The sequence below is a fragment of the Aegilops tauschii genome, chromosome 3, assembly GCF_002575655.3.
Source record: "Aegilops tauschii subsp. strangulata cultivar AL8/78 chromosome 3, Aet v6.0, whole genome shotgun sequence".
NCBI classification, from domain to species: Eukaryota; Viridiplantae; Streptophyta; class Magnoliopsida; order Poales; family Poaceae; genus Aegilops; species Aegilops tauschii.
Window position 1 is genome coordinate 617908454 of NC_053037.3, and position 23283 is coordinate 617931736.

General features: G+C 45.3%; 2 protein-coding genes across 3 annotated transcripts; both read right to left on the minus strand.

Moving 5' to 3' along the window:
* Positions 1-3414: 3414 nt before the first annotated feature.
* LOC109747716 (F-box/FBD/LRR-repeat protein At1g13570-like) lies at positions 3415-5946 on the minus strand. Of its 2 annotated transcripts, none has more exons than XM_040386038.3 (4): positions 5683-5946; positions 4221-5063; positions 3973-4137; positions 3415-3882 (listed from the first exon to the last, which is right to left on the minus strand). In XM_040386038.3, the coding sequence occupies exons 2-4, from the start codon at positions 5040-5042 to the stop codon at positions 3610-3612; spliced, it is 1260 nt and encodes a 419-aa protein (XP_040241972.1). In that variant the 5' UTR covers positions 5043-5063; positions 5683-5946; the 3' UTR covers positions 3415-3609. The 2 variants fall into 2 exon arrangements, with proteins under 2 accessions (XP_040241972.1, XP_040241973.1); XM_040386039.3 differs by having other exon boundaries at positions 3982-4137; positions 5683-5942.
* A 13626-nt stretch (positions 5947-19572) lies between these two features.
* Positions 19573-22294, minus strand: LOC109747717 (F-box/FBD/LRR-repeat protein At1g13570-like). The gene is made up of 4 exons (XM_040403098.3): positions 22131-22294; positions 20525-21366; positions 20283-20438; positions 19573-20182 (listed from the first exon to the last, which is right to left on the minus strand). The coding sequence occupies exons 1-4, from the start codon at positions 22267-22269 to the stop codon at positions 19913-19915; spliced, it is 1407 nt and encodes a 468-aa protein (XP_040259032.2). The 5' UTR covers positions 22270-22294; the 3' UTR covers positions 19573-19912.
* Positions 22295-23283: the final 989 nt, after the last annotated feature.

Below are 23283 nucleotides of genomic sequence, written 5' to 3' on the forward strand. Positions count from 1 at the left end.
TTGCTAAAGGGGTCGAATCAGAGACATTGAACCGGCCAGACCATTCAAGGACTTGGTTCTTCGGGGTTGCGGGAACCTTAGACTCTGAAACGGGGAAGTGCATTTGGACGGACGAGCAACTTGAAATACCCGTCAAGAAGATTCAGAAGTGTATCGCCGCAGCGCAGCAAGGGACGTTCATTCCTGACAGAGAGAATGACGAGCTGATCGAGGCCCTCGGGAATCCTGAGCACCCTGGACGAACACAAGGCACGCCAAGCTCTGTTGCATGGAAGGTTGAGTTTCCCAGCGCAGGCGGTTACAAAACTCGGGAGAGGAAGAGGAAACCGGAGCTGAGCGAAATGCAGAAGCTGAATGCAAGAGTACAAAAGCTAGAGGAACAAGTTGAGAGCCAGCGAGCTGCCAGAGCTACCCCAGAAGCTACCCCACCATCTCAGCGGAGAAGCAGCGTGGCTTCCACCGAGATCTTTTAGCACTGACTTCACGGCTCCTAGCTACCCCGTGGATGCTATCACGAAGGCTCAACATTGCCAGCTTATGACGCAATGGCAGAACCTCAAAGTCAAGGCGGCTGCCGGCTCTGTTGCCCCTCCTCAACCCGACAGGACTTTTAACTGCCATCCGATTCCACAAGGCTATGCTGTTGTGATGGTGGATGAAGTAACGGAGGGATTTGAGGAGCTCGGGCTTGACCACCCTACAGGTGAAGGGGAGACTCAGCTGGGTCTTGCTCTGAAGACTCCATGTCTATGGCGGAAGGAGCACATCAAGCTTCCGAACTGGACGCCTCCACCTCCTCCTCCTTCTCCGACGAGTCAGGGTACTCCGCCTCCTCCTCCTCTTCCTCCTCCGGCTCCTCCGGCGAGTGATCAGGGCACTCCGCCTCCTTCACCTCCTCCGGCGCGTCCGAGCAGTCCGCCTCCTCCTCCGCCTCGTCAACAACGGCGGAAGACAGACGCCGTCGCTTCGGCTGCTCCGGTCCGCCGAAGCACTCTGCCTCCTTCTCCGCCTCGTAAACAACGACAGAAGAGAGACGCCGCCGCTCCGGCGGCTAGCAGTACAGCCAGAGGCGGGAGGCAATACAGATACGGTCCATCTCTCGAGCCTCTAAAGAAGTTACCATACGAGAGGACCGATGAGGAAAACGCTGAGATCTCTCAAGCCCAAGTGAGGGACTTTTTTGCAAAGAAACCTCCACCTCCGAAGGAGACGATAGATCCGGTGAAAGTGAAGCACACTATCGATGCCCTGAAGCGACCACCACCGCCTTCGCCGGATGACAACCATGTTCGCACTCTTAAAAAGACAATAGAAGATGCGCGCCGGTCGGGAACTCCTTCAAGTGATAAATGGTTAGCAGAACGAAGAAGTGGGAAAAAATCCCCAGCTCGGCGAACAGGCGAACCAATCGTGCCCCCCGCTCAAGGTGTCTAGCAATATCGTCGCATATCTGCCGGGGATGGTGCCCGGTACCAATCCTGGTGATTACCTGGGCGATGATGTACATTTTGATACAATGGAGGTGGATCAATTCAGATACCAGTACGGGAAGCCTCTCGTCAAAGATGGAAGTCCTGCTCTAACAACAATGATGCGAAGATTCCATGAATGGTACATGGAAACCTGCAGCAAGTCTGGGAAGGATGCTTTGACGATGAGAATTAAAGAGGAGCACGACTTCGTTGGACAAGATCTGATTACTGTTGATTTTGACGAGTTTTTCCAGTTCTACAATCAAAAGGCCCTCGACAAATCACTCGTGGCTTGCTACTGTCTGCAAGTACTACTTCTGTAATTAAGTCTCTATATATAGCTTAGCTCTTTCATTGCATGTATATATAATTATCCTCGCTATATTATGCAGATTAAAGATCGTCGAATCCAAAAAAGCACAAATCTATGACATTGGGTTCATTAACCCAAATGTCATATATGAATGGACGGTTAAACACAATGTCTCAGAAACCGAGGATAACTTGCTACAATCGTTGCTCAAAAATCAAAGCAAAGATAAAATACTCTTTCCTTACAACTTCAAGTGAGTATTACTGTCTTGTGCATATTCGATTTCCCTTATTATTCAAGGTTATAGTAATGTAACTGATGAGTTATGCATGCGTGCGCAGGTTTCACTTTATTCTCTTAGAGATTAAGCTTAAGTGGGGAGAAGTAACCGTCTTAGACTCGACACGAAAAGATCCTGAGGACTATGCGGACATGACTCGAATGCTCCAGAAGTAAGTTCAATCGGTCATTATCGCACCATATCGGCAACTTCGTTCATTTCCTGATATCAAGTAATTATTTTCTTTGTCTGGCAGGGTTTGGAAAGAGTTCACCGCAATTTCTCCGGGACTGCCGACCGAGCTGCGATTTAAACACCCGAAAGTAAGTACTACTACCTAGTTCCGCGCATCTCCCATTGATTCTAGCTAGTTTCATCAATACCATTTAGCATGCTTGCTTATCAGTTTGATTGACCTCTATTTCTCATAAAGTGCTTGTGGCACGAAGTCGGGAATGATTTCTGTGGATACTACATTTGCGAGTTCATCTACAACGCGACGGCTTCTAATAAGCGGGGCTACTCTGAAAAACAATATGAAGTGCGTAAGCAAAAATATTCACAATTTTATTTTATTACCTTCATTTGTGTTGAGTTTCATCCATACACATGTATTGACCCTCTTCTTCAATTTAGATCTGGCAAATGCGGGATGAACTCCTACCAAAAGATCGCATACGAGCAATTCAAGAGGAATTGGCGGGATTCTTTCTTGACTACGTCATCAATCCAGCCGGAGAATACCATATGAAACTTGACTTCAGATGTTAGGGATTGTAAGAGATCTTATATTGTATATATGTAGCTAGTAGCGTCGGATAGATTTATGAAAACTTGTTGTTCGACCAATCTCTCGGAGAAGGAGAGGTCAATCACTTCTCTCTGTATATGTTCATGACGATCTTGTGTACTTAATGGTTTCCTTCATTTGCTTACTAGCTAGCGTGTCGAGTTCTCTCTATACATATAGTACGTAGCGTCGACCAAGCACGGAGATAAGAGAGATCACTTCCCTCTATTAGATAGTTAACACAATATATGAAACCCCTAAATTAACTCTTCAAAACCCCCAAACCCCCCCCCCCCCCCCCTTCAAAAAAAACAAAAACTCCGGCTCCTGAGCTACTGACGCGTGGATGCTTTTTGGTCCCGGTTGGTGTTACCAACCGGGACTAAAGGCCCCTCCTGCCTGGGCTCGCCGCAGCGGCCACGTGGAGCACCACATGTCCCGGTTCGTAAGCAAACCGGGACTAAATGTTTTGGGCTTTATTCCCGGCCCTTTAGTCCCGGTTCCAGAACCGGAACAAATGGGCCTCTTGAACCGGGGCAAATGGGCCTTTTTCTACTAGTGATGGAAAACTTCCTCAAGTGTTTCATATGAAAAACACATGCTGGTGTCACATTAAATACTCCCACAAAATGTCCTCGACAACACACACTACCTCCACCTGATGATTTGTATTAGATGCACACATATAACCACCAGCTAGTCGTAGGTGGTACATTCGCATGAACTCAGAGCAGGTGATGGGGCAGCATGCTTATCAAAATGTAACAATGACCTTGGCCCTGGCAGACACCCTCGGCATAGCTAATAGCTTGGCAAAAACCATGCTGCAGTCTGTTTCGCCCTTCCATTCTATCTTCACTTCTTCCAGAGCAGGTGCCCAACTCAGTAACTTTCCCACGAAATCGACTTCGTTGTCAAGACCCCGGAAGCATCCAACACTAGCCGTCACGAGATGGTCCATTTGCATTTGCAGCGTATGCTCTAGAATCCTCGCCTGACACTGATCCCATGTGCTCGAAGGGTAACTCTGCAAAAAAAGCAAAAATAACAACTCATAAGGCGTTGCAAACACAAGAAACATGGAGTGCGTGATTGAGGGAGGGAGAGGATTTACTACCATACGTACCCACACCGCAAGCTTCTTCAAGTTGGGGGCATTCTGAAATAATGAATAAGCAGCAAAGACTTGCCTCCGGTCCCAAAAGCATATATTAAGATAAATATTCTCGAGCCGAGTAAACACAGAAGGGAGCTTTGTAAGTATACGCCCTTTTGATAGATACTGCGACAAGGGGGAAATGGCAACACAGATTAGTCAGCAGGCAGAAGAAGACCATAGCAATGCTGGAGGTAATAATAGCTCACCTTCATGAAACTACCAGTGATTCCAAGTATTTTGATCTCACTTAGGCCTCCCAATGACTTCTTGATATGGTTTTCCTTGTCATGCACAATTGGAACAGATTGATATGCTTTAGCTTGGTGACCTAGATAGAGGATGGCCACCTTTAGATTAGGGGCCTCCAAATTAATGTCTTCAAAGTCCCCATAAACACGAAGATATTCTAGCTTAGGAGCTTGAATGTTTAGTTGGTTGATGCCCTCAAAAGTAGTTAATATCAAATCTTTCAGTACGGGGCAGAACGAGATCAGATTTTGGATATTCCTGTCTGTGGATGAGAAATTGTTTAGGCTCAGGTAGGTTAGGCTCTTGAAACCTTGGAATGCCCGGGGCAAGCTGATGATGCAGTTTTCCAGTTGCAGAAACTTCAAATCACCGATGGAAAAGACGCATGAGGAAATCTTATACCTTGGCCCTGAGTTCAACTTGATTGTAACTGACCTTGGTGATCTCCTTGACAGCATGAGCATCCACCTAGCGAACTCATCGTGGTAACTTTTTTCACTTGATATATCAAACTCTTCTATGGTTCCCATGTGGAGTGCTAGCACCATATCGACCAACGTAACGAACCTGGTTCGCGTAAAATTTCCATCGCGCAAAGATATTTTTGGCATATTTGTCCATGCATCCCTCCAAGTACTTGATAAGGTGCTAGTCCTAACCGCTTCTCTGACATCCAAACGGGAGAGGACGTTGCCCTTTATCTTTGGAGGTAGACTGCTCAGTCTGTCTGAACTCACAACAGATGTAGCTTCTGCCCTGGTCTTTTTGCAGGTACTCATTGCTTCAGAATCCAGATTAAACTGTTGTAGCATTTCCAAAAGACGGGGAGCCTAAATTAGCGTGGATTCTACCACATATCACTACATGCAGAAATTAAATTGTGCACTGCATAGTTGCTTATTCATGGCATAACAAAGAATAAGCAACAGCCGAAAGATGACAGTTTTAGGAAACAAGTAAGCCGGCATGTTTCTATTAACAGAACTGAACTCGACTACTTGTGTTGGTAGGCTGAAAAGCTTGATTACTCCAACATTAAAGATAAGCATGATGAGGATGCAATAACTTATAGTCATGGTTACTCAGTTACGACTGTCCTAATTTGATCAACGATTATGTCTGGCATACTATGCACTATACTAAGGTCCAACTGACAATTAAATAATTTTCTTACCAAATCAACATGCTAGCTAGGAAAAGATTAATTCTACGAAATTGTCACTTTAGATGTCAGAGATAGAAAAAAACAATGTAAATAATATAGCAGTAATAAACTGGATTAATTTAACCAACAAATCTAATCAAGCATGTGAACAAGCAGTACAACTAATTGTACAACACATGTTTGGGCATAGATTCATACAACTGATAAAAAAATCAAATTGTTCGACTCTGAAATAGGAAGCCAAATCAACTTACTCCTATGTCGCGTGTTGGTGTTCGATGTGGCTCGACGACGCTCGCGCTCAGTTTCTGCAGGCGCGACGGAAAACGGGAGGAGACGGCGACGCTCGCCTGGTGTGGCCTTGGAGGCCGCCAAGCACGGTCTGCCGCCAAGACAGGGCGCTGAGGAAAGAGGGGCGAGGATGTTGCCGCGGCGCCGGGATGGATGCCTACGCAGGCGCGCCGCCGGGTACTTCTGCCATGCCGTGGTTAGGGTTCGGATTTCCTCTTTTTTTTTTCTTTTGTAGGATAGGGTTCCAATTTCATGTGACTTCAGAATTGGGCTTGAGGGGAGACTGGGCTACTGGGCCATGTATCCTAAAACAAGAAACGAAGCACCCTACAAGCGCTCTAAGAGCTCAGGCACTGGTGGCCGTCGGATCGATTCCTTGATGCGATTCCGTCCGTCCGATCTCACTCCCGGACGACCTTCGCCGTCGGATCGAGGCCTCGCCTCTGTATTCTTGCTCACTCGGCTGGTTTCGACCGAGACTCACTGACGTGTGGGGTAACTCGCTTGTGGGCCGTCTTTGTCAGTGACCGTGTCTGGTAATGTGTTCTATGTGGCCCGTCGGCGCGGTCCAACAGGTAAATATTTGTTGCCACCGCCGATAATTAGCATGACCCGCCGGGGGGCATTTTCAGTTTTTCCTGTTTTGCCCTGTGCGTGGTGGATGCCGGTTGGCCCGTGCGTCGATGAGGTGTGAGACAATGGCTGGCTTGCCCCTTCGTCCTCCCATTCGCCCCCTTCTCTATTGTTCCTCTCCTCCTCGATTTGACGCCGCGTTCTTCAGGTCTGGATCAAGCCTCTCCTATCCTCAGTGTCTCATATGTTTCTAACAACATCATATATCTTGCGCAAGGATGTAATGATCTCCAGGTCGCTTTGCCGCTTCCTGCTTGTCGCCGTCATTGTCCCTTTGGTATGTCTCCCACCAATCGCCTTCTTCCAACTGCGCCTTTCATGTTTGGCCTATTACCTTGCTGCTTTTCTTACCTATATCTAAAAAAACTTGTATCTTCCGACTTCCTTGCCGTTTTAGTACCCTTTGGGCTACTTTTCTATCTCTCTTAGAATATACCAATTGCTCAACTAGAACATTCAAATGCATTGGAAGTATTCACGTCAATAATCTAAAAAAGTGCTCCATGAAATTGCCTTTCCTTCTGATCCGTAGAACAATTAATTCCTGAACCTTGTACTGGATGCCAAAGAAGTAGTTACCACATATGTGCTGAGTTAATTGTCAAGCTAACATACTTTTGTAGGGAATACTGCTAAACATATCTCTGTATCCCTTCAAGCACAAGTTTTCTCTTGATGGACTACTAAAAAAGGTCATGGATGTGGCACTTTAATTGTAGGAATTTATTTTCTATAAAGTAAACTGCCGAGCAGGGGGTCTTGGAAGGTAGTGGTTATGTTGTACTATCTAGCACCATGTTGCTTTCCAAGTGTTATCTTAGCATTCGATCCATGCTCCGAATATAAATTGCGAGTATAAAGCAACATGCAAAGACTGATGTAGATTGTACTATCTAGCACCATGTTGCTTTCCAAGTATTATCTTAGCATTCGATATGTGCTCCGAATATAAATTGCCCAATATGAAGCAACATGACTGATGTAGATTGTAAAATCGTCTAATCTACTGATCAGATGTAGTTATAATATTTCATGTTGTTCTCGGATGGAATGCATTGGACTATCCGCTCTACGGCGTGGATTGGGTGCCCGGACTGTGTGTGTGCATGTATTGTGGTCTCAGATACTTTTGTAACTCCACAAGACTTGTTGTTGCCCAATGTATTATATTGTGGTCGTCCCTATGTATGCCAAATAGAGTAATTGTTATTTGTATCTACATGGATCCCCTTTTGTTATGCTGCTATACATTGAAACTTCACGGATTTAGAATCCAGCACTTCTGTAGCTCCACAAGACTTGTTCTTGCACAATGTATATATTATGATTGTATCATATCCATAGATTAAAATCGCGGGAGAAATGATTTCGCGGCGGCCTCTCCCAGCAGCTATAGCGGCCGCCATAGCGGGCAATTGCGGCAAATGGCGGAAATTTTTCTGGTGGAAGAGATTATTTCTAGAGGGTTTTGCTCATTGTTGAGCCATTTAGAGGGATTTGTGGGGGATATCGCGGCAGCAGCCATAGCGTAGCGGCGAGGCTCCCGGGCAGCTATAGCGCAGCTATAGCGGCTATTTCGCGGGCTATTTTAATCTATGATCATATCCATGTGTATGCCAGATAAAGTAATTCCTACATGTAACTACATGCATTTTACATCCAAACTTTGTTAACTCTAAACAATTATCGTTATGATATATGTTTATAAGATGCTAATGTCATATCCACTAACATCTCAATGCCCTATCCTTTGGCTCGCCGTTCAGGAACGCGCGGCAAGCCACGCCCCCTATTTATTTTTTATTATGTTCCAACTCTTAGTAATTGCTCTCATGTTCACGCTCTTAGTACTGAGCTTAATGTCAAGTGGTTACCTTTTGTGGTCCCTTGAACTCAATAAACATGATGTTGACTTGTAATCTCATGATGATGTTGAACTCGATGATGACTTGCTTCTATTACAATTGAATGTTTTCTCTTTCTTTTATTTCGTTGTCTTGTTTGAATACGTACGCTAAACCAGGATTCCTACTAACTTGAGCATTACCTGATCACCATATCATTGGGACTGGCACCCTATACCAATCTGGTGAGTAGGGAGGGGTGGTAGGCTAGTGCGACAGAATGCTTGAATGGCCTGCCACATTTGGGTTTTCATTATAGTTTTGCATTTAGTAGCTCCAGTAGGAGTGGTGAACTTGATCTCTTTTGAAACGATTCAATAAAGCTCGAAGTTTTAAGTTATTCCTAGTATCACATCGAGCTAAGATAGATGGTGTTGATCCTGAACCGTTGCGTGTAACTCTTGTTTATGGTGAGGCACAAATTCCAAAGAGGTGGTATTAAGGGTCTTGCTGCTACAAGCAACTTGCCCCGGATTGCACTCAGTGATTTTAATGAAGTACTAAACCTTAACGAGCGTAACGTGTTTGGCAATCAGAGCATGACTGTACTGAACCGCCTACATGGCATGCCAAATCAGCACCAAATTGGGGGGGTCAATTCTGTCACAAGGGGATAAAATGTGGCACGCAGGTGATAAACGGGGGTATAAATTGAGGATTTTCTCAAAAATGGGTAAAATCTGTCAAAAGGGTGAATCATGGGGTAAAAATAAATTTACTCATTTCCAAAAGACGAAGAGCCTAAGTTAGCGTGGATTATACCACATATCGCTAAAATTGCAATACATGCAAAAATTAAAGAGAGTGGTCTTTTAGATCCCGGGTGCCTAGACACCCTCTTATCTGTACCATTCATTCAGACTATGACGCATTGAGATTTGTGCCATGCACTGTAGCAATGGAATCCATTAGCTGTTCTGGTGCTTCATTAAGCGCAGGAGCATGGTGTATTGGAGATGACATGTCGACATGCTAGAATAGAAAACTGAAAGGAGTGACCATGCAAACTGTGTCCTGTAGGCGCATGCACTGTCACTGTCACTTCGGCTGAGTAGGCGGCACATGCACTGTCACTTCAACCATCACTCTCGTGGACCGCTGGCGCCCTGTAGCTATGCATGTCAGCTTGTTGAAAAGAGAGGGTGAGGAGAGAGAGCAAGCTTCGTGCATGCATGTGTGGCTGCTTTTAAAGCAAGAAAACGTGAGAAGAGAGAGATACTGTATTGTGCATGCATGTGTCAGACTGTTTTCTGCCAGACCTATTCCTGCATGCTACTTCCTCCTTCCGTCCCTGTTTGCGTCCTTAAAAAAGTCTGCCTAATTACTCTGGTACTACAAAGCATCTGCTGCTGGACAGTGGTTAGCTCGAATTTTATTTTTGCTGAATGGACAAGACTGGAGGGTGCAGGGACACCCGGGTGTCGTCGCACCTTTTCGAAAATTAAATAGTGTTCTAACTGCTAAGTAAGTTGCTTGTTCATAGCAAAACAAAAAAAAAGAAGCTACAACTGAGAGATGGGAGTTTAGGGAAACAAGTCTGGCGTGTTTCCATTCACAGAACTGAACACAACTACTAGCGTTGGTAAACTCAAAAGTTTGATTATTCCAACATTAACTGTAAGCATGATGGACATGTACTAGCTTAAAATCATGTCACGGCAATCCTAGTTGGATCAACGATTATGTATATGGCAATATTAAACACAAGGCTAGGTTCCAACCGACAACCTATCTTGCCAGATCAATGTGCTAGTTAGGAAAATATTAATTCTGAGAAATTAGCACTGCAGATTCTAGAGAATGAAAAAGCAATGTATATAACAGAGTAGTACTAAACTGGATTCAGTTAAGCAATTGAATCTAAACAAGTATGTGACCAGCAGTAAGATCAACTAGAATATAAACAAGCCTCAGTTGCTAATTAATCCTGGTGGTTATGCAGCAAACTGAACATACGGAGTTGCTGCAGGAGCGACGAAGAAGGGGGAAGGCGACGCCGCTCGACCGCTGCTGCTTTGGGCTTGCGGGCGGGCGCTGCCCAACACGGCCTGCAGACCGAGCCAGAGCGCAGAAGCCGCCGCGACTCCACGCCGAATGCCCGCGTCGCCGCGCACCACCAGCCGCCATGCCGTGTTTAGGTTTTGAATTTTCTGGTTGCGCCGGACGCCGGTGGTAGAGACGCTGGGGATTTCCGCATTGGGCTTGAGGGCAGATTGGGCCACTGGGCCATGTGGTGTGGGTGGGTGAGCGGGTTACATTGGGCTGAATGCTTAATAAATAGCAGCTATTTTACCTTTTTCTCATGGTATATATCATATATACGCACATAATAAACCCCTAAAAAATACGCACATAACATTTTTAGAAAATACTGAATACTCAGGACTTGGACTAACAATGTACATTGAATTTTGAGGGGTTGAGGTTTTCATGAACTGGTACACGCAATGCGGAGCACCCCGGAGAGGGAAGGCGACCAACGTGCGAGTTTTGTTTATTTGAGACACAAGGGAAGAGGGGAGCGGGTAAACTATCGGAGAACGCTTTCCTTGGACAATCAGGGCGATCAATGCCAAATGGGCTGAACGCATGCGACACTTGAAAAATTGTTCAGTACATAGATATTTTTGTTCTTACTCGGGGATTCCATCATACTGAACATCAAGCGGGACATATAGCAGTGGCGCATGTTACTCTTTGAATTATATACACGAGCGAAATTGGATGGAAATGTGTGCTGTCATATTTTGTTTCCATTTTTTCGCGGAACCTGAATACCAAAAACTCGGAAACAAATACTGAAACATAAGTGAATAGGTTGCTCGTGACCATCTACTCTGGAACCTCAAAAATATCAACTGGTATCACTGGCGGAGCTATGTGTATTACTGCAGGTGCCATGCCCCCCCCCCCCCCCCCCCCAGCTCTTGGACTTTTTGTGAAGGAACTCTGTATTTGGGTGCCATAAATTGAGGGAAATGTAGTTTTTGACCCCTTTAAAAAATATATTTGGTCATTTGCCCCCTCAGTTATTCGTCGGTAGCTCCGCCAATGACTGGTATATTGTTCTTGTGTATTTGTAGTTAGCTGTAGGTATGTACTAGCACGTAACAGAGGGCTTTAGGCTAGATCAATATATATATATGGTTATTCTACTATGCGTTTGGGGACTATTTTGTGCTCCCATGGTTTGTGGGTTTGTGGTGCTACCATGTTCCAAAGCCACGGGAGGAGAAAATCTATGTGCTCTCACATGGCTTGCGGTGCTACGATGCTCTTTCAATGGGAGTATATGCAAAAACCGAATATTCCTGGCTTCAAAGTTCACTGAAACATTTAGGTCAAAATTGTAGATATGTAGCATGTTATAAATGTTTCCTCCAAGTTCAAACCCATGTCCAAGAAATATAAAAACGATGCTTGGAGAGCCAATTCTCTACTACCGTTCGTAGTAGAGTTTTCACCTTTTTGTTTCTCAATATGTAATTGAATCAGACAAGAGCGGCAGCAATTTGTTTTACCTTTCCACTTTTCTCAATATGCTTCATCGACATTACTTGTCGAGTGTTCTATGATGCATTGGGCACTAGTAACCATGGGTATGCCGTCATCATCAAAGACAGCTTTGAAAATGTAAAGGTCTTCAGCCTTAGTGATGCCGCACAATTTGCCTCCAAGGAACGCAATATCAAATGATGCATACAAAGATGCATGCCATCATCAAAGATGGTCTTCACCCTTCCTAGCTCTGGCCAAGACCAACGGGTAATTCGGGCGGTCAGAGGTCATGAGAGCAACAACATCATCGGGGCATGATTGCCTGAGCACCTTGGTGACCAAATAAGTCTCTAACACATGGCCGAAGATGGTGTCCAGCTCAGGAACCGGCACAAATTATGTAAGAGACATCTATGCTTTTTATAGGCATCGACGCAGTCGGGGACAAGCCAGCTACCGGTAGAGGCAACACATTTTGCTTTCTTGGGGAAGCTGGCGGAGCGAGTCGATTGTGCCGAGCGGCCCTGGAAGGATTTGAGGCAGCACCCGTCGGGGAGAACGACTCATGGTGGTGAGTGTCATGCTTGGGAGCTGTGGTGTCGCATCGCCGATCGTCAGGAGCAGCAGACGGCTCAGAAGCGGGCACAATCGCCGGTGGTCGGGAGGCGGGTCACGACGGAGCCGATGAGACCCGGCGGGAGCTCGGACCATAGCGAAAGCTGACACGTCCTCCATGTTAATGCCTGTCTAGTTGATTAAGCTACTGGAGTAATAGACATAGGATTCGACAGTTGTATTGTACCAGGAGGCATGATTTTACTTACTAGAAGCGCGCCATGAGGAGAGAGCTCTGGTCTGTGTCCAAAAAGAATACAGTATATCGAGCCCACGGAGATTCTTGGAGTTTTATCCAGCTTTTTTGTCTGTGTTCCAAACAGGAGTTCTTCTCCGTTCTGGACCCAAACCGTAGGATGCACGCAGCACGCACATACACCAGGAAACTAAAGCCCAGCTCCATCTATATGTATCAGCCCCGTACCGGCACGTAATTCCTTGCAGTTCAATCAATCAAGAGAGGAAAGCTTTCTAAAGAAGACAAGATCATCGGCAGGACGAGCGTGCAAGCGGAGATAGATAACGTCGACTTCGTCGTGGTCCAAACTCCCGCCGGAACTCCTCGTCCTCATCACCAGCATGATCCCCAGCATCGGCATCGCCCCCAGCACCGTCCATCTTGCATGTTGTCGAGCCGTCTGCCGCTCGTGGCACCGGGCTCTGCATCGTCAAGGTGTTCCGGCGCGCCAGCAGCTGTGGGTCCTCAAATGGGCAGGGAATGTTTATACTCTATCCAATCGCAACCGCAACAGGTGTTGGAATATTAGGCAAGTTCATGATTAATTCCAGTAAATAATTCGTGACTAGAAAAGATACTAGCATGCAATAATCTAGCAAACTAGAAGAACAACAAGACATGCATAACAGCAGCAAACACGTAACAATAGCTGTAGAAACAGACATGAACAGAGGATGTTGGACGTACTGATCGTTAACTATTATGGGTGCGACAGTGTTGATGACGATGTTGGCGACGATCTGCTGCTGACGCCGATGAATACGACGATGAGTAGCACCACCCGACTTGGACGGAAGACGACCCGTGATGACGAATTTGAGCAGTCGCGCACAGCGCTTCCCAAAAACCTAATTCGTCCTCTCCCGGTGCAGGATCGCAAAGACGAACGGTTCCGGAGACCTGCTCTCCCACGCGCCGATGCACGCCGGCGTTTGGGATGGAGTAGACTACGATGGCGGCGCAAGTTGTGAGATGAGGCAAAACCCTAGGTGTTTTTCGGTGTGTCTCTGGCCGCAGCCGGTAGCTGTATATATATTAGGACCAGAGGCGGTATTGTGTCGCGACCACAATCCCAAACCGATTCGGTTTCTAATTCGTATACTTACCGGACAAGAAATCAAAAACTTGTCTGCCAAGACATAAAATTAAAACGGCAAAAGGAAGCTGCGCTCCTGCAAGGAGACGGACCAGATTTCGGCGGACCATTCACGCGCATGTCGCATGTACGCCTCGCCTCGCCTCGCCACGCCCCGGCCAGGCGAGGCGAGGCGAGCGAGCACGCGCGTGTGGTTTTTCCTTTCTCTTCTCACACACCACTTAGAGTAGTGGAGAGAACCCACTATATAAAGAGGTCCAACTCTTCTTCAACTTCCGTGGTGGGACTAAACTTAGCACCACCACTTGCCATTTTACACATGGGCTTTGAGATTTCAAAAATTGCTATGGGCCTAGCCCATTAATTCTAACAATCCCCCACCAGATCTCAAATACCCATTTAGAGATTTGCCTTCTCTCACCACTTGTTTAATATACCAGTGTTTCAGCTGAGACTGTTAAGTTGAACTTCTGCCTAGAACTTTAAGCTACATCCATTCACAACTTGACAATGGACTATGCCTTGAATTGCTAGTTTTGTGTGAACAGGTTTCACTCAAAGTCTTAACCAGTACCTGACCGCCAGTAGGCTACCCCGCGGTTTGAAGCTTATACGTCATACTCCCTGGTCTCTTCGTGAGCTTACTAGAGATCACCCAAATCTCATAGACTGCGACGTTTACAGTCAGAACTCATATAGGTGTGTTCTTTCAAGACTGCTCTGTAGGACAGCATCTTTGCTAATTATAGCCAATAGAACCACATTAAGGCATGTTGCCAACCTGCCTTACAGATCTGAGCCTTACAGCTCTGAGAGTTTTGCATCTTCACTTGGAGACGATCATAAGTTATTACTCTCCTCAGTTAACCAATAGCTTGTTCTTCCCAGATCCTAATTCACGGGATCTCCGATCACAAAGGTTGGGTTACTACTATGGTGTAACATCTATGGGTCTCATACCCATCTCCCTCGATGCAATATCTATCACATTTCGTGATAGTCCCTTTGTAAAGGGATCTGCCAAGTTTTTTGTCTGTTTGTATATACGTAACAGTTATTACTCCGGAGTTTCTCAACTTCCTGACAGACTTCAAACGTCTTTTCACGTGTCTTGATGACTTTGCATTATCTTTAGAACTGTTCACTTTAGCGATAACCGTTTGGTTATCACAATTCATAAGAATAGCCGGTACAGGTTTTTCAACAACCGGCAAGTCCATCAAGAGCTCACGCAGCCATTCTGCCTCAACAGTAGCTGTGTCCAAAGCAGTTAATTCTGCTTCCATAGTTGACCTCGTCAATATGGTTTGCTTGCAAGACCTCCATGACACTGCGCCACCACCATGAGTAAATACATACCCACTTGTTGCGTAAAGTACATCAACATCGGAGATCCAATTTGAATCACTATATCCTTCTAGCACAGCAGGATGCCCTGAATAAGTAATTCCGTAACTCATAGTACCTCTCAGATAGCGCAAGACCCTTTCTAGTGCATGCCAATGATCATCACCCGGGTTGGACATGAACCTACTCAGTTTGCTCATAGCAAAAGAGATATCTGGTCTTGTAGCGCTAGCTAAGTACAAGAGTGAACCGACAATTTGAGAGTATCTTAATTGATCTCTCGTTTCTTTCTTGTTCTTTCTGAGTGTCACGCTGGGATCATAAGGTGTTGGAGAAGGCTTGCTATCCATAAAACCGAATCGGTTCAAGACCTTCTCAACATAGTGAGATTGCGTTAATGTAATCCCACTCTCATCCTTAATAAGTTTGATGTTTAGAATTACATCGGCTTCTCCCAGATCTTTCATGTCAAAACTTTTTGATAGAAAAGACTTGACTTCATTAATTGCATTAATGTTTGTACCAAAGATCAGTATGTCGTCCACATACAAACATAATATGACACTATTGCCCCCACCATGGCGATAGTAAACACACCTATCAGCCTCGTTAATGACAAATCCTGCAGAAGTCAGAGTTCTTTCAAACTTCTCATGCCATTGCTTAGGTGCCTGTTTCAGACCATACAAAGATTTTAACAACTTGCACACCTTTCTCTCTTCACCCTTTACCACAAACCCGTCAGGCTGATCCATATAGATCTCCTCTTCCAACTCTCCATTGAGAAAAGCTGTCTTTACATCCATTTGATGAATGATAAGACCATAAGAGGCAGCCAAGGAAAGTAACACTCGAATGGTGGTCATTCTAGCAACGGGTGAATAGGTGTCAAAGTAATCTTCGCCTTCTTTCTGAGTGTAGCCCTTGGCCACTAGCCGCGCCTTGTACTTATCAATAGTACCATCGGGCTTTAGCTTCTTTTTGAACACCCACTTACAGCCCACAGGTTTACAACCATATGGTCTATCAGTTAGTTCCCAAGTTCCATTAGAAAGAATTGAGTCCATCTCATTATGAACAGCTTCTTTCCAATCATCTACATCCGGAGATGCATATGCTTCTGCAATCGTCTTGGGTGTGTCGTCCACAAGGTATACAATGAAATCATCACCAAAGGATTTTGCAATCCTTTGTCTCTTGTTCCTTCTAGGAACTTCATTGTTATCCTTCTCAAGGACTTCCTCATGTGATTGTTCGAAATATTCATCAGTTGTACTAGATTCAGGAATTATCTCAGAAGAAAATCTAGCAATGCTATGCATATCTTTCATAGGAAATATGTTCTCAAAAAATGTCGCATCACGAGATTCCATTATAGTATCAACATGCATATCAGGTACTTCAGATTTTACCACTAAAAACCTATAAGCAATGCTCCGTTGAGCATACCCTAGAAAGACACAATCCACTGTCTTTGGTCCAAGTTTGCGTTTCTTAGGAATAGGAATATTGACCTTTGCCAAACATCCCCAAGTGCGCAAATAAGAAAGTGATGGTTTTCTCCCAACCCGGCCAGGCGAGGCGAGCGAGCGCGCGCGTGTGGTTTTCCCTTTCTCTTCTCACACACCACTTAGAGTGGTGGAGAGAACCCACTATATAAAGAGGTCCAACTCTTCTTCAACTTCCGCGGTGGGACTAAACTTAGCACCACCACTTGCCATTTTACACATGGGCTTTGAGATTTCAGAAATTGCTATGGGCCTAGCCCATTAATTCTAACAACAGGCACCGCAACCCCTCCATCCCCCATAATGCGGTCTGCATCGACTCTTTCTGACGGAGGACGTCTTCTCCTTTCATGTTGAGTTCGATGGCAATGGGGTTCCCATGGTCATCAATATCAAGCGCATCATTCAAATTCCAATGGGCGGTGAAAATTTCACTGTGTGGAGCGATGACAAAGATGAGGCGACAACTAGTGATGAAAATGTGGGCGCGGAGGAGGACAAGGACGATTACAAGCTGCTTAAACAAGAGGGCGAAGAGGCTGGTGATGATTATGCGCTTAAAGAAGAGGGTGACAAGATTACCTATGACATCGAGTATATATGGGAAGAAGTCGATGGTCGTCCAGCAGCTAGTGCTATACCATTCCCCGCCATCAGGTACTTATTGAATCATGTGGGAAGTGCTAACGGTGAGACGACAACCAGTGCAATAACATTCACGCGGTTTGAGCTTCACCCGCAAAGTGGATGTATTCAAGGCAGATGTTAGCACAGGCATGTGGGTGCCCATGACGGCTAGTCTAGACGGCCATGCGATTTTCATTAGAAAACTCTTTTCCAAGTCCGTTCGGCTTGTTGGGAGACGATAAAAGATGATGATATTGTTTTCGACGACACAGGCGAGGTGTTCAACCTGACGTCCCAGAGCATTAGCGCATCAAAGGCTCATGTCTTCGATATATATTCCTTGCCAATGCCATGGATATTTTCCCCCAGAGTTAGTAGTCTGAACCAGCTGTTTCCTTTTTGTTATTCTATTCTAGTTACGTATCTCTATAGCAATATATATGACTAAACAACACAATTACACAAGTCATGGGCATAAGAAAATGGTATATCTCCTGTAATGATTCGTCAGAGGGTTTGTTTGTTCCTTTGGATATAAGTTTTTTTCTTCATAATACAGTCTTGAAATACCACCGTATTTGGATATACCAAGAAGCGTTTGACACTTCTAGTACCAAAATAGCACAATAGCCTGCACCCACATCCTTTCATGGGCAATATCTTCAATCGATTTAAAAGTTTTATATTGTGAAGACTCTTTTTGAGTATATATTTTGAAGACTCTTATAACCACGTAAAAATATGCATATTGTAAACTACAGAAAGAAAATAACCGCGTCGGGTATAACAAAAGAAAACACCTTTCGAATTTTTCCCAGCATCGCCATGGTCCCAAGCACCATCGATCTTGCGCATTGTCGAGCCATCTGTCGCTTGTGGCATCGCCTTCTAGTCAAGGTCTGCCGAAGTGCTAGCTGTTGTGTGTCCTTGACTAGAAGGGAATGTTATTGCTCCTTTTGACCGCAAGCGCTATTGGCACTGCATCTCTCTGATAATGCGCATTGTGTCGGCTCTGCCGACGGCAGGCTCGCCCTCGACTGCATTGCCAAGAAGAGACACACTTATCTCTTGCTCGACCCTTTCTCCAGAACAACCGTGTCGCTGCTTGAGCTTGACACCGTCATTGGCAATGTACCAGAGTGGTTTCAAATCCGCAAGGTGCTCGTACGATCTACTCCAAATGACCTTGCCGTCTTCATTACAAATGAGGCAAACTGCCCCGTCATAATCATCCACCCATGGAAGGGTGTCTGGTTGCCCGAGCTATAGTGTGCTACCTTCACTCGCATAGTTGATATTACATTCCTCGGAGACATAATTTATAAAATCAATAGGGCTGAGGACCTGTTCTCCTTCCACGTCGATTACAATGGCAACCGGGTCACCAACATGAAGCGCATCATTCAAAATCCAGTGGACAATGATAATTCTAGTGTGTGCAGCGTTGGCGATTCCGAAGTGTCGATCCAGTGGATGATGATAATTCTAGTGTGTGCAGCGATGACGATTCCGACGTGTGGAGTGACAACAAAGAGGAGGTGGACAGTAATGATGAAAATATGAGCGATGATAAGGAGAATGGCAAGGCGCTTAAACAAGAGGGCGATGATGATTCCAGTGTATGGTCGACGAAGATGAGGAGGCGGCAAATGATGAAAATCTAGGTGAGAACGAGGACAATGACGAGGCGCTTAAACAAGAGGACAAAGAGGACGATGGTAATTCCAATGTGTGTAGTTACAAGAAAGGTGAGGCGGCAAAAAATGATGAAAATCATGTGCTTGTGGAAAAATACCATGGTGAGGCACTTAAACAAGAGGGTGAAGAGGCTTGTGATGGTTATGCGCTTCAAGAAGAGAGTGGCAAGATTAATAACGGCATCGATTATATATTGGGGGAAGAAGGCGACCATCACCTCACCGCCATCAGGTACTTTGTTGAATCACGTGGGAAGCTGCCCATGGTGAGGTGGCAAATAGTGCAATACCCTTCAAGCGGTCTCGGCTTCACCCGCAAGGTGGACATACTCAAGGCAGATGTCCGCACAGCATGTGGGTGCCTATGACGGGTGGTCTAGATGGCCATGGGATTTTCATTAGCAAGCCCTTTTGAAAGTCTGTTTCGGCTTGTTGGGAGGACATAAAAGAGGATGATATTGTTTTCGTCGACTCAGGCAGGGTGTTCAACTTGAGATCCCAAAGTATTAACGAGTCAAACCAGTAAACGTTCAATATATGTGTGTTAACATGGATCCCCCCCCCCCCCCCCCCCCCCCTCCCCCCCGAGTGAGTGGTCTGAACCACATGTTTTTTCTTTCTTTTGTTCTGACTTAGTTATGTAAACATTCATTCCAACCTGAAGCCAATGTAAGCCAATCTGATGAATGCTTTGATTTCCAAAAGTAGACTGGTTCTGGCATGAGCTACTCCGATCTCATTATCATGCCGCATCACATGCAGAATGTAAGATACGAAGGTACAACTTGATATCTGTGATTCTCATCTTGTTGATACAACATGAAGGTGCCTTCCTATATGTGATCGCTTCTTATGGACACAGAACACGGGGACCAAACAACACGAGCTGAACTGACGCTGTTGAGGAATGGCAGCATCGCACAAATATATAACCACCAGATAGTCCTAGCTGGTACATCCGCTTAAACAAAGCCAAAATAATTCTACCCACAGCAAATTAGATTGGCAAAGTGGTGAGGGAGCATATTTATCATGTAACGATGATCTTGGCCCTGGGAGACACCCTCGGCAGCGCTAATAGCTTAGTAATAACCATGCTGCGGTCCATTTCGCCCTTCCACTCTATTCTCACTTCTTCCAAAGCAGGTGCCCAGCTCAATAGCTTTGCCACGAAATGGACTTCGTGGTCCACACCCCGAAAATCGTTCACACTGACCGTTATGAGATGGTTCATTTGCATTTGCAGGGTAAGCTCTTGAATGCTCGCCTGATCCTGATCACATGTGCTCCCAGGGTAACTCTGCATATATTTTTTCTCACAACTGAGTAGGTGCCATAAACTCAATAAACATGGATTGAATGATCGAGGGAGGGAGAGTATTTACTGCAGGCATACGTACCCACATGAGAAGCTTCTTCAAGTTAGGGGCATTCTGAAACAATGAACACACGGTCAAGACTTGCCTCTGGTCCCAAAAGCATATCGTAAGATAAATATCCTCCAGGCGAGTGAACATGATAGGGAGTTTCGTAAGTATGCACGCCTTTGACAGATACTGCACCAAGAAAAAAAATGGCAACACAGATTAGACAGAAGGCAGAAGAAGGCCATAGAATTGCTGGAGCTAATATAATAGCCCACCTTCATGAAACTGCTAGAAATTCCAAGTGTTTTGATCTCACTTAGGCTTCCCAATGACTTCTTGACATGGCTTTCCTTGTCATGCGCAATTGGAATAGATTGATATGCTTTAGATTTGTGATAATGGAAGAGAATGGCTGCCTTCAGATTAGGGGCATCCAAATCAATGTCTTCAAAGTCCCCAACAACATTAAGATATTCTAGTTCAGGAGCCTGAATGTTTAGACGGTTGATGCCCTCAAAATAATTTAGTATCAAATTGGTCAGTACAGGGCAGAATGAGATCAGATTTTGGATATCCATGTTTGTGGAGGAGAAAAATTTGAGGCTTAGGTCAGTTAGGCTCTTGAAACCTTGGAATACCCGGGGCAAGCTGATGGTGCAATTTTCTAGGTGCAGAGACTTCAGATGGCTGATAGAAAAGATGCACGAGGGTATCCTATACCTTGGCCTTGACTTCAACTCAATTATAATTGATCTTGGTGATCTGCTTGACAGCATAAGCATCCACCTAGCGAACTCATCATGATAGCTTTCACTACCCGAAATATCGAACTGTTCTATAGTTCCCTTGTGGAGTGATAGCACCATATCAACCAACGTAACGAACTTAGTTCGTGTAAATTTCCCATCGCGAAGAGATATTTTTGGCATATCAGTCCATGCATCCCTCCATGTACTTGATAAGGTGCAAGTCCTAACCGCTTCTACGATATTCAAACGGGAGAGGATGTTGCCCTTTATCTCTGGAGGTAGACTGCTCAGTCTGTCTGGAACAGATGTAGCTTCCACCGTTGCCATTTTGCAGGTACTCATTGCTTCAGAATCCAGATTAAACTGTCCTAGCATTTCCAAAAGACGGGGAGCCTAAATTAGCGTGAATTCTACCACATGTCACTACAAATTTGATACATGCAGAAAATTAAATGGTGCACTGCGTAAGTTGCTTCTTCGCGGCAAAACAAAAAATTAACAACAGCCAAAAGATGGGAGTTTCAGGAAACAAGTCTAGGCGGCATGTTTCTATTAACAGAACAGAACTCAACTACTGTTGTTGGTAAGCTTAAAAGCTTGATGATTCCAGCATTAACTATAAGCATGCCCAACATGTGGTAGCTGAAAGTCATGGTTACCCATCACGACAGTCCTAGTCGGAACGATTATGTGTGACAATGCTAGGTACAAGGCTAGGTTCCAAATCTTTCTTGCCAGATCAGTATGCTGGTTAGGAAAAGATTAATTCTGCGAGATTAGCACTGCAGAGGTTAGAGAATATAGAAGCAATGTAAAGAACAGAGTACTACACTGAAGAACAGGGTACTAAACAAGCATGTGAAGAGCATTAAGACTAACTAGAGCCCAGTCTAATCTCCTTGGCACACACAATTTTGCTAGTCATTAATTAGTCCTTACGGAGCAATCTGATAACTGACAGAACCATACAAGCCCCGAAACTGTTCAGCTACACATACAACTGTTCAGCTACATATACAACTTGAAACTGTTCAACATATAGAAGTACTGGCTTTTCAATAATTCTCATGAATTCGCTGCAAACAGGCCTCAAATTTCAACTGCATCGAAACAGGAAGCCAAATTAACTCACGGGGTGTTGCTGTAGGGGTGTGCGGAAGAACGGGAGAAGGCGACGCTGCTCGCCTGCTACGGCCTGCCGCTAAACAGGAGCGCAGAGGCCAGAGGACGCCGCCACGACGCCGCGCCGCCGGCCCCTGCTGCCGTGCCATCTCTAGGGTTCGATTTTCAGTTGGGTTGCGGTTGCTCTGGGAGATTTCAGAGATGGGCTATATCGGGGTGGGGCTAGCGCTAGTACTTATCTTGGGCTGAATTCTTACATAGTCTGCCATTCATGATACATACATTTTTTTTCTCATACCTAAAAAACATTTTTTTCTTAAAAGAAATACACATGATTTTTTTTGGCAAAAATAATGCGTACTCAACTGACAATGGGCGATTTGGGACATAACAGTTCAGAGCTCCATGGGAGGGAAGGCGATTGACGGCGTGAGTTTCGGTGGAGAGACACAATGAGAGGGGAGTGGGTAAACTGGGGGAGAAACGCCTTTATCGTGCAATCAAGGCATACAAGGTGATTGGGTTGGATGGATGTGGCAAGTGACATATTGTTCCTACATATTCCAGTTTGTGCATAAAACTTTGTAACAACCGATTTATCTAAGCAAGCTCAATAATGGAATGTAATATTCACGGCTCAAAAAGGGGGTACTCGTGAGGTTAGGGGTATCTTCGCCTTTCGATCTTGATTTGTGGCTTGAAAGTGACACTAGGTTTTCCATGCTCGTCTCCCACAGTCCCGCAGCACTAGGTTTTTGAACTCCAGTACTTGTTTTTTTCCCCGAGCAACTGGCAAGAGCTTTGCCTTTTCGTTTAGAAGAAGAGAATTGACCAATTAATAAGATAATCCGGCCGAAAACCGATACAAATGAGCGACACAGACAAGTCAGCTCCAAGGTTGCACCCCATTCAGGCCAACGACACTGCCACCTAAGTGACGAGAGACGACACCCTATCCCACGACCCGGAGTTGCCACTCTGGCTTACAGACCATAACAATGCACCACACTGGCCCCTAGGCCGCGTACCTGACTAGCCAATGACTCTGCCACCCAAGAGGCTAGAGCAGTCACCCTACAACGCATAGGCGATCTCCGGAGCCGCTGCTCCGAATTTCACACCGGCCCTAAGGCCGCACACCAGACGAGCCGACAACGTTGCTA

Excerpts from the sequence above, each read along its gene's own strand:
- LOC109747716 (XM_040386038.3), bottom strand. The coding sequence starts at position 5,042 with ATGAGTACCTGCAAAAAGACCAGGGCAGAAGCTACATCTGTTGTGAGT. Across the intron at positions 4,138-4,220 it reads TCACTGGTAGTTTCATGAAG|TATCTATCAAAAGGGCGTAT; the intron begins GTGAGCTATTAT and ends CCCTTGTCGCAG. Across the intron at positions 3,883-3,972 it reads TTGCGGTGTGGGTACGTATG|AGTTACCCTTCGAGCACATG; the intron begins GTAGTAAATCCT and ends CTTTTTTTGCAG.
- LOC109747717 (XM_040403098.3), bottom strand. The coding sequence starts at position 22,269 with ATGGCACGGCAGCAGGGGCCGGCGGCGCGGCGTCGTGGCGGCGTCCTC. Across the intron at positions 21,367-22,130 it reads CACCCCTACAGCAACACCCC|GACAGTTTAATCTGGATTCT; the intron begins GTGAGTTAATTT and ends TGGAAATGCTAG. Across the intron at positions 20,439-20,524 it reads TTTCTAGCAGTTTCATGAAG|TATCTGTCAAAGGCGTGCAT; the intron begins GTGGGCTATTAT and ends TTCTTGGTGCAG.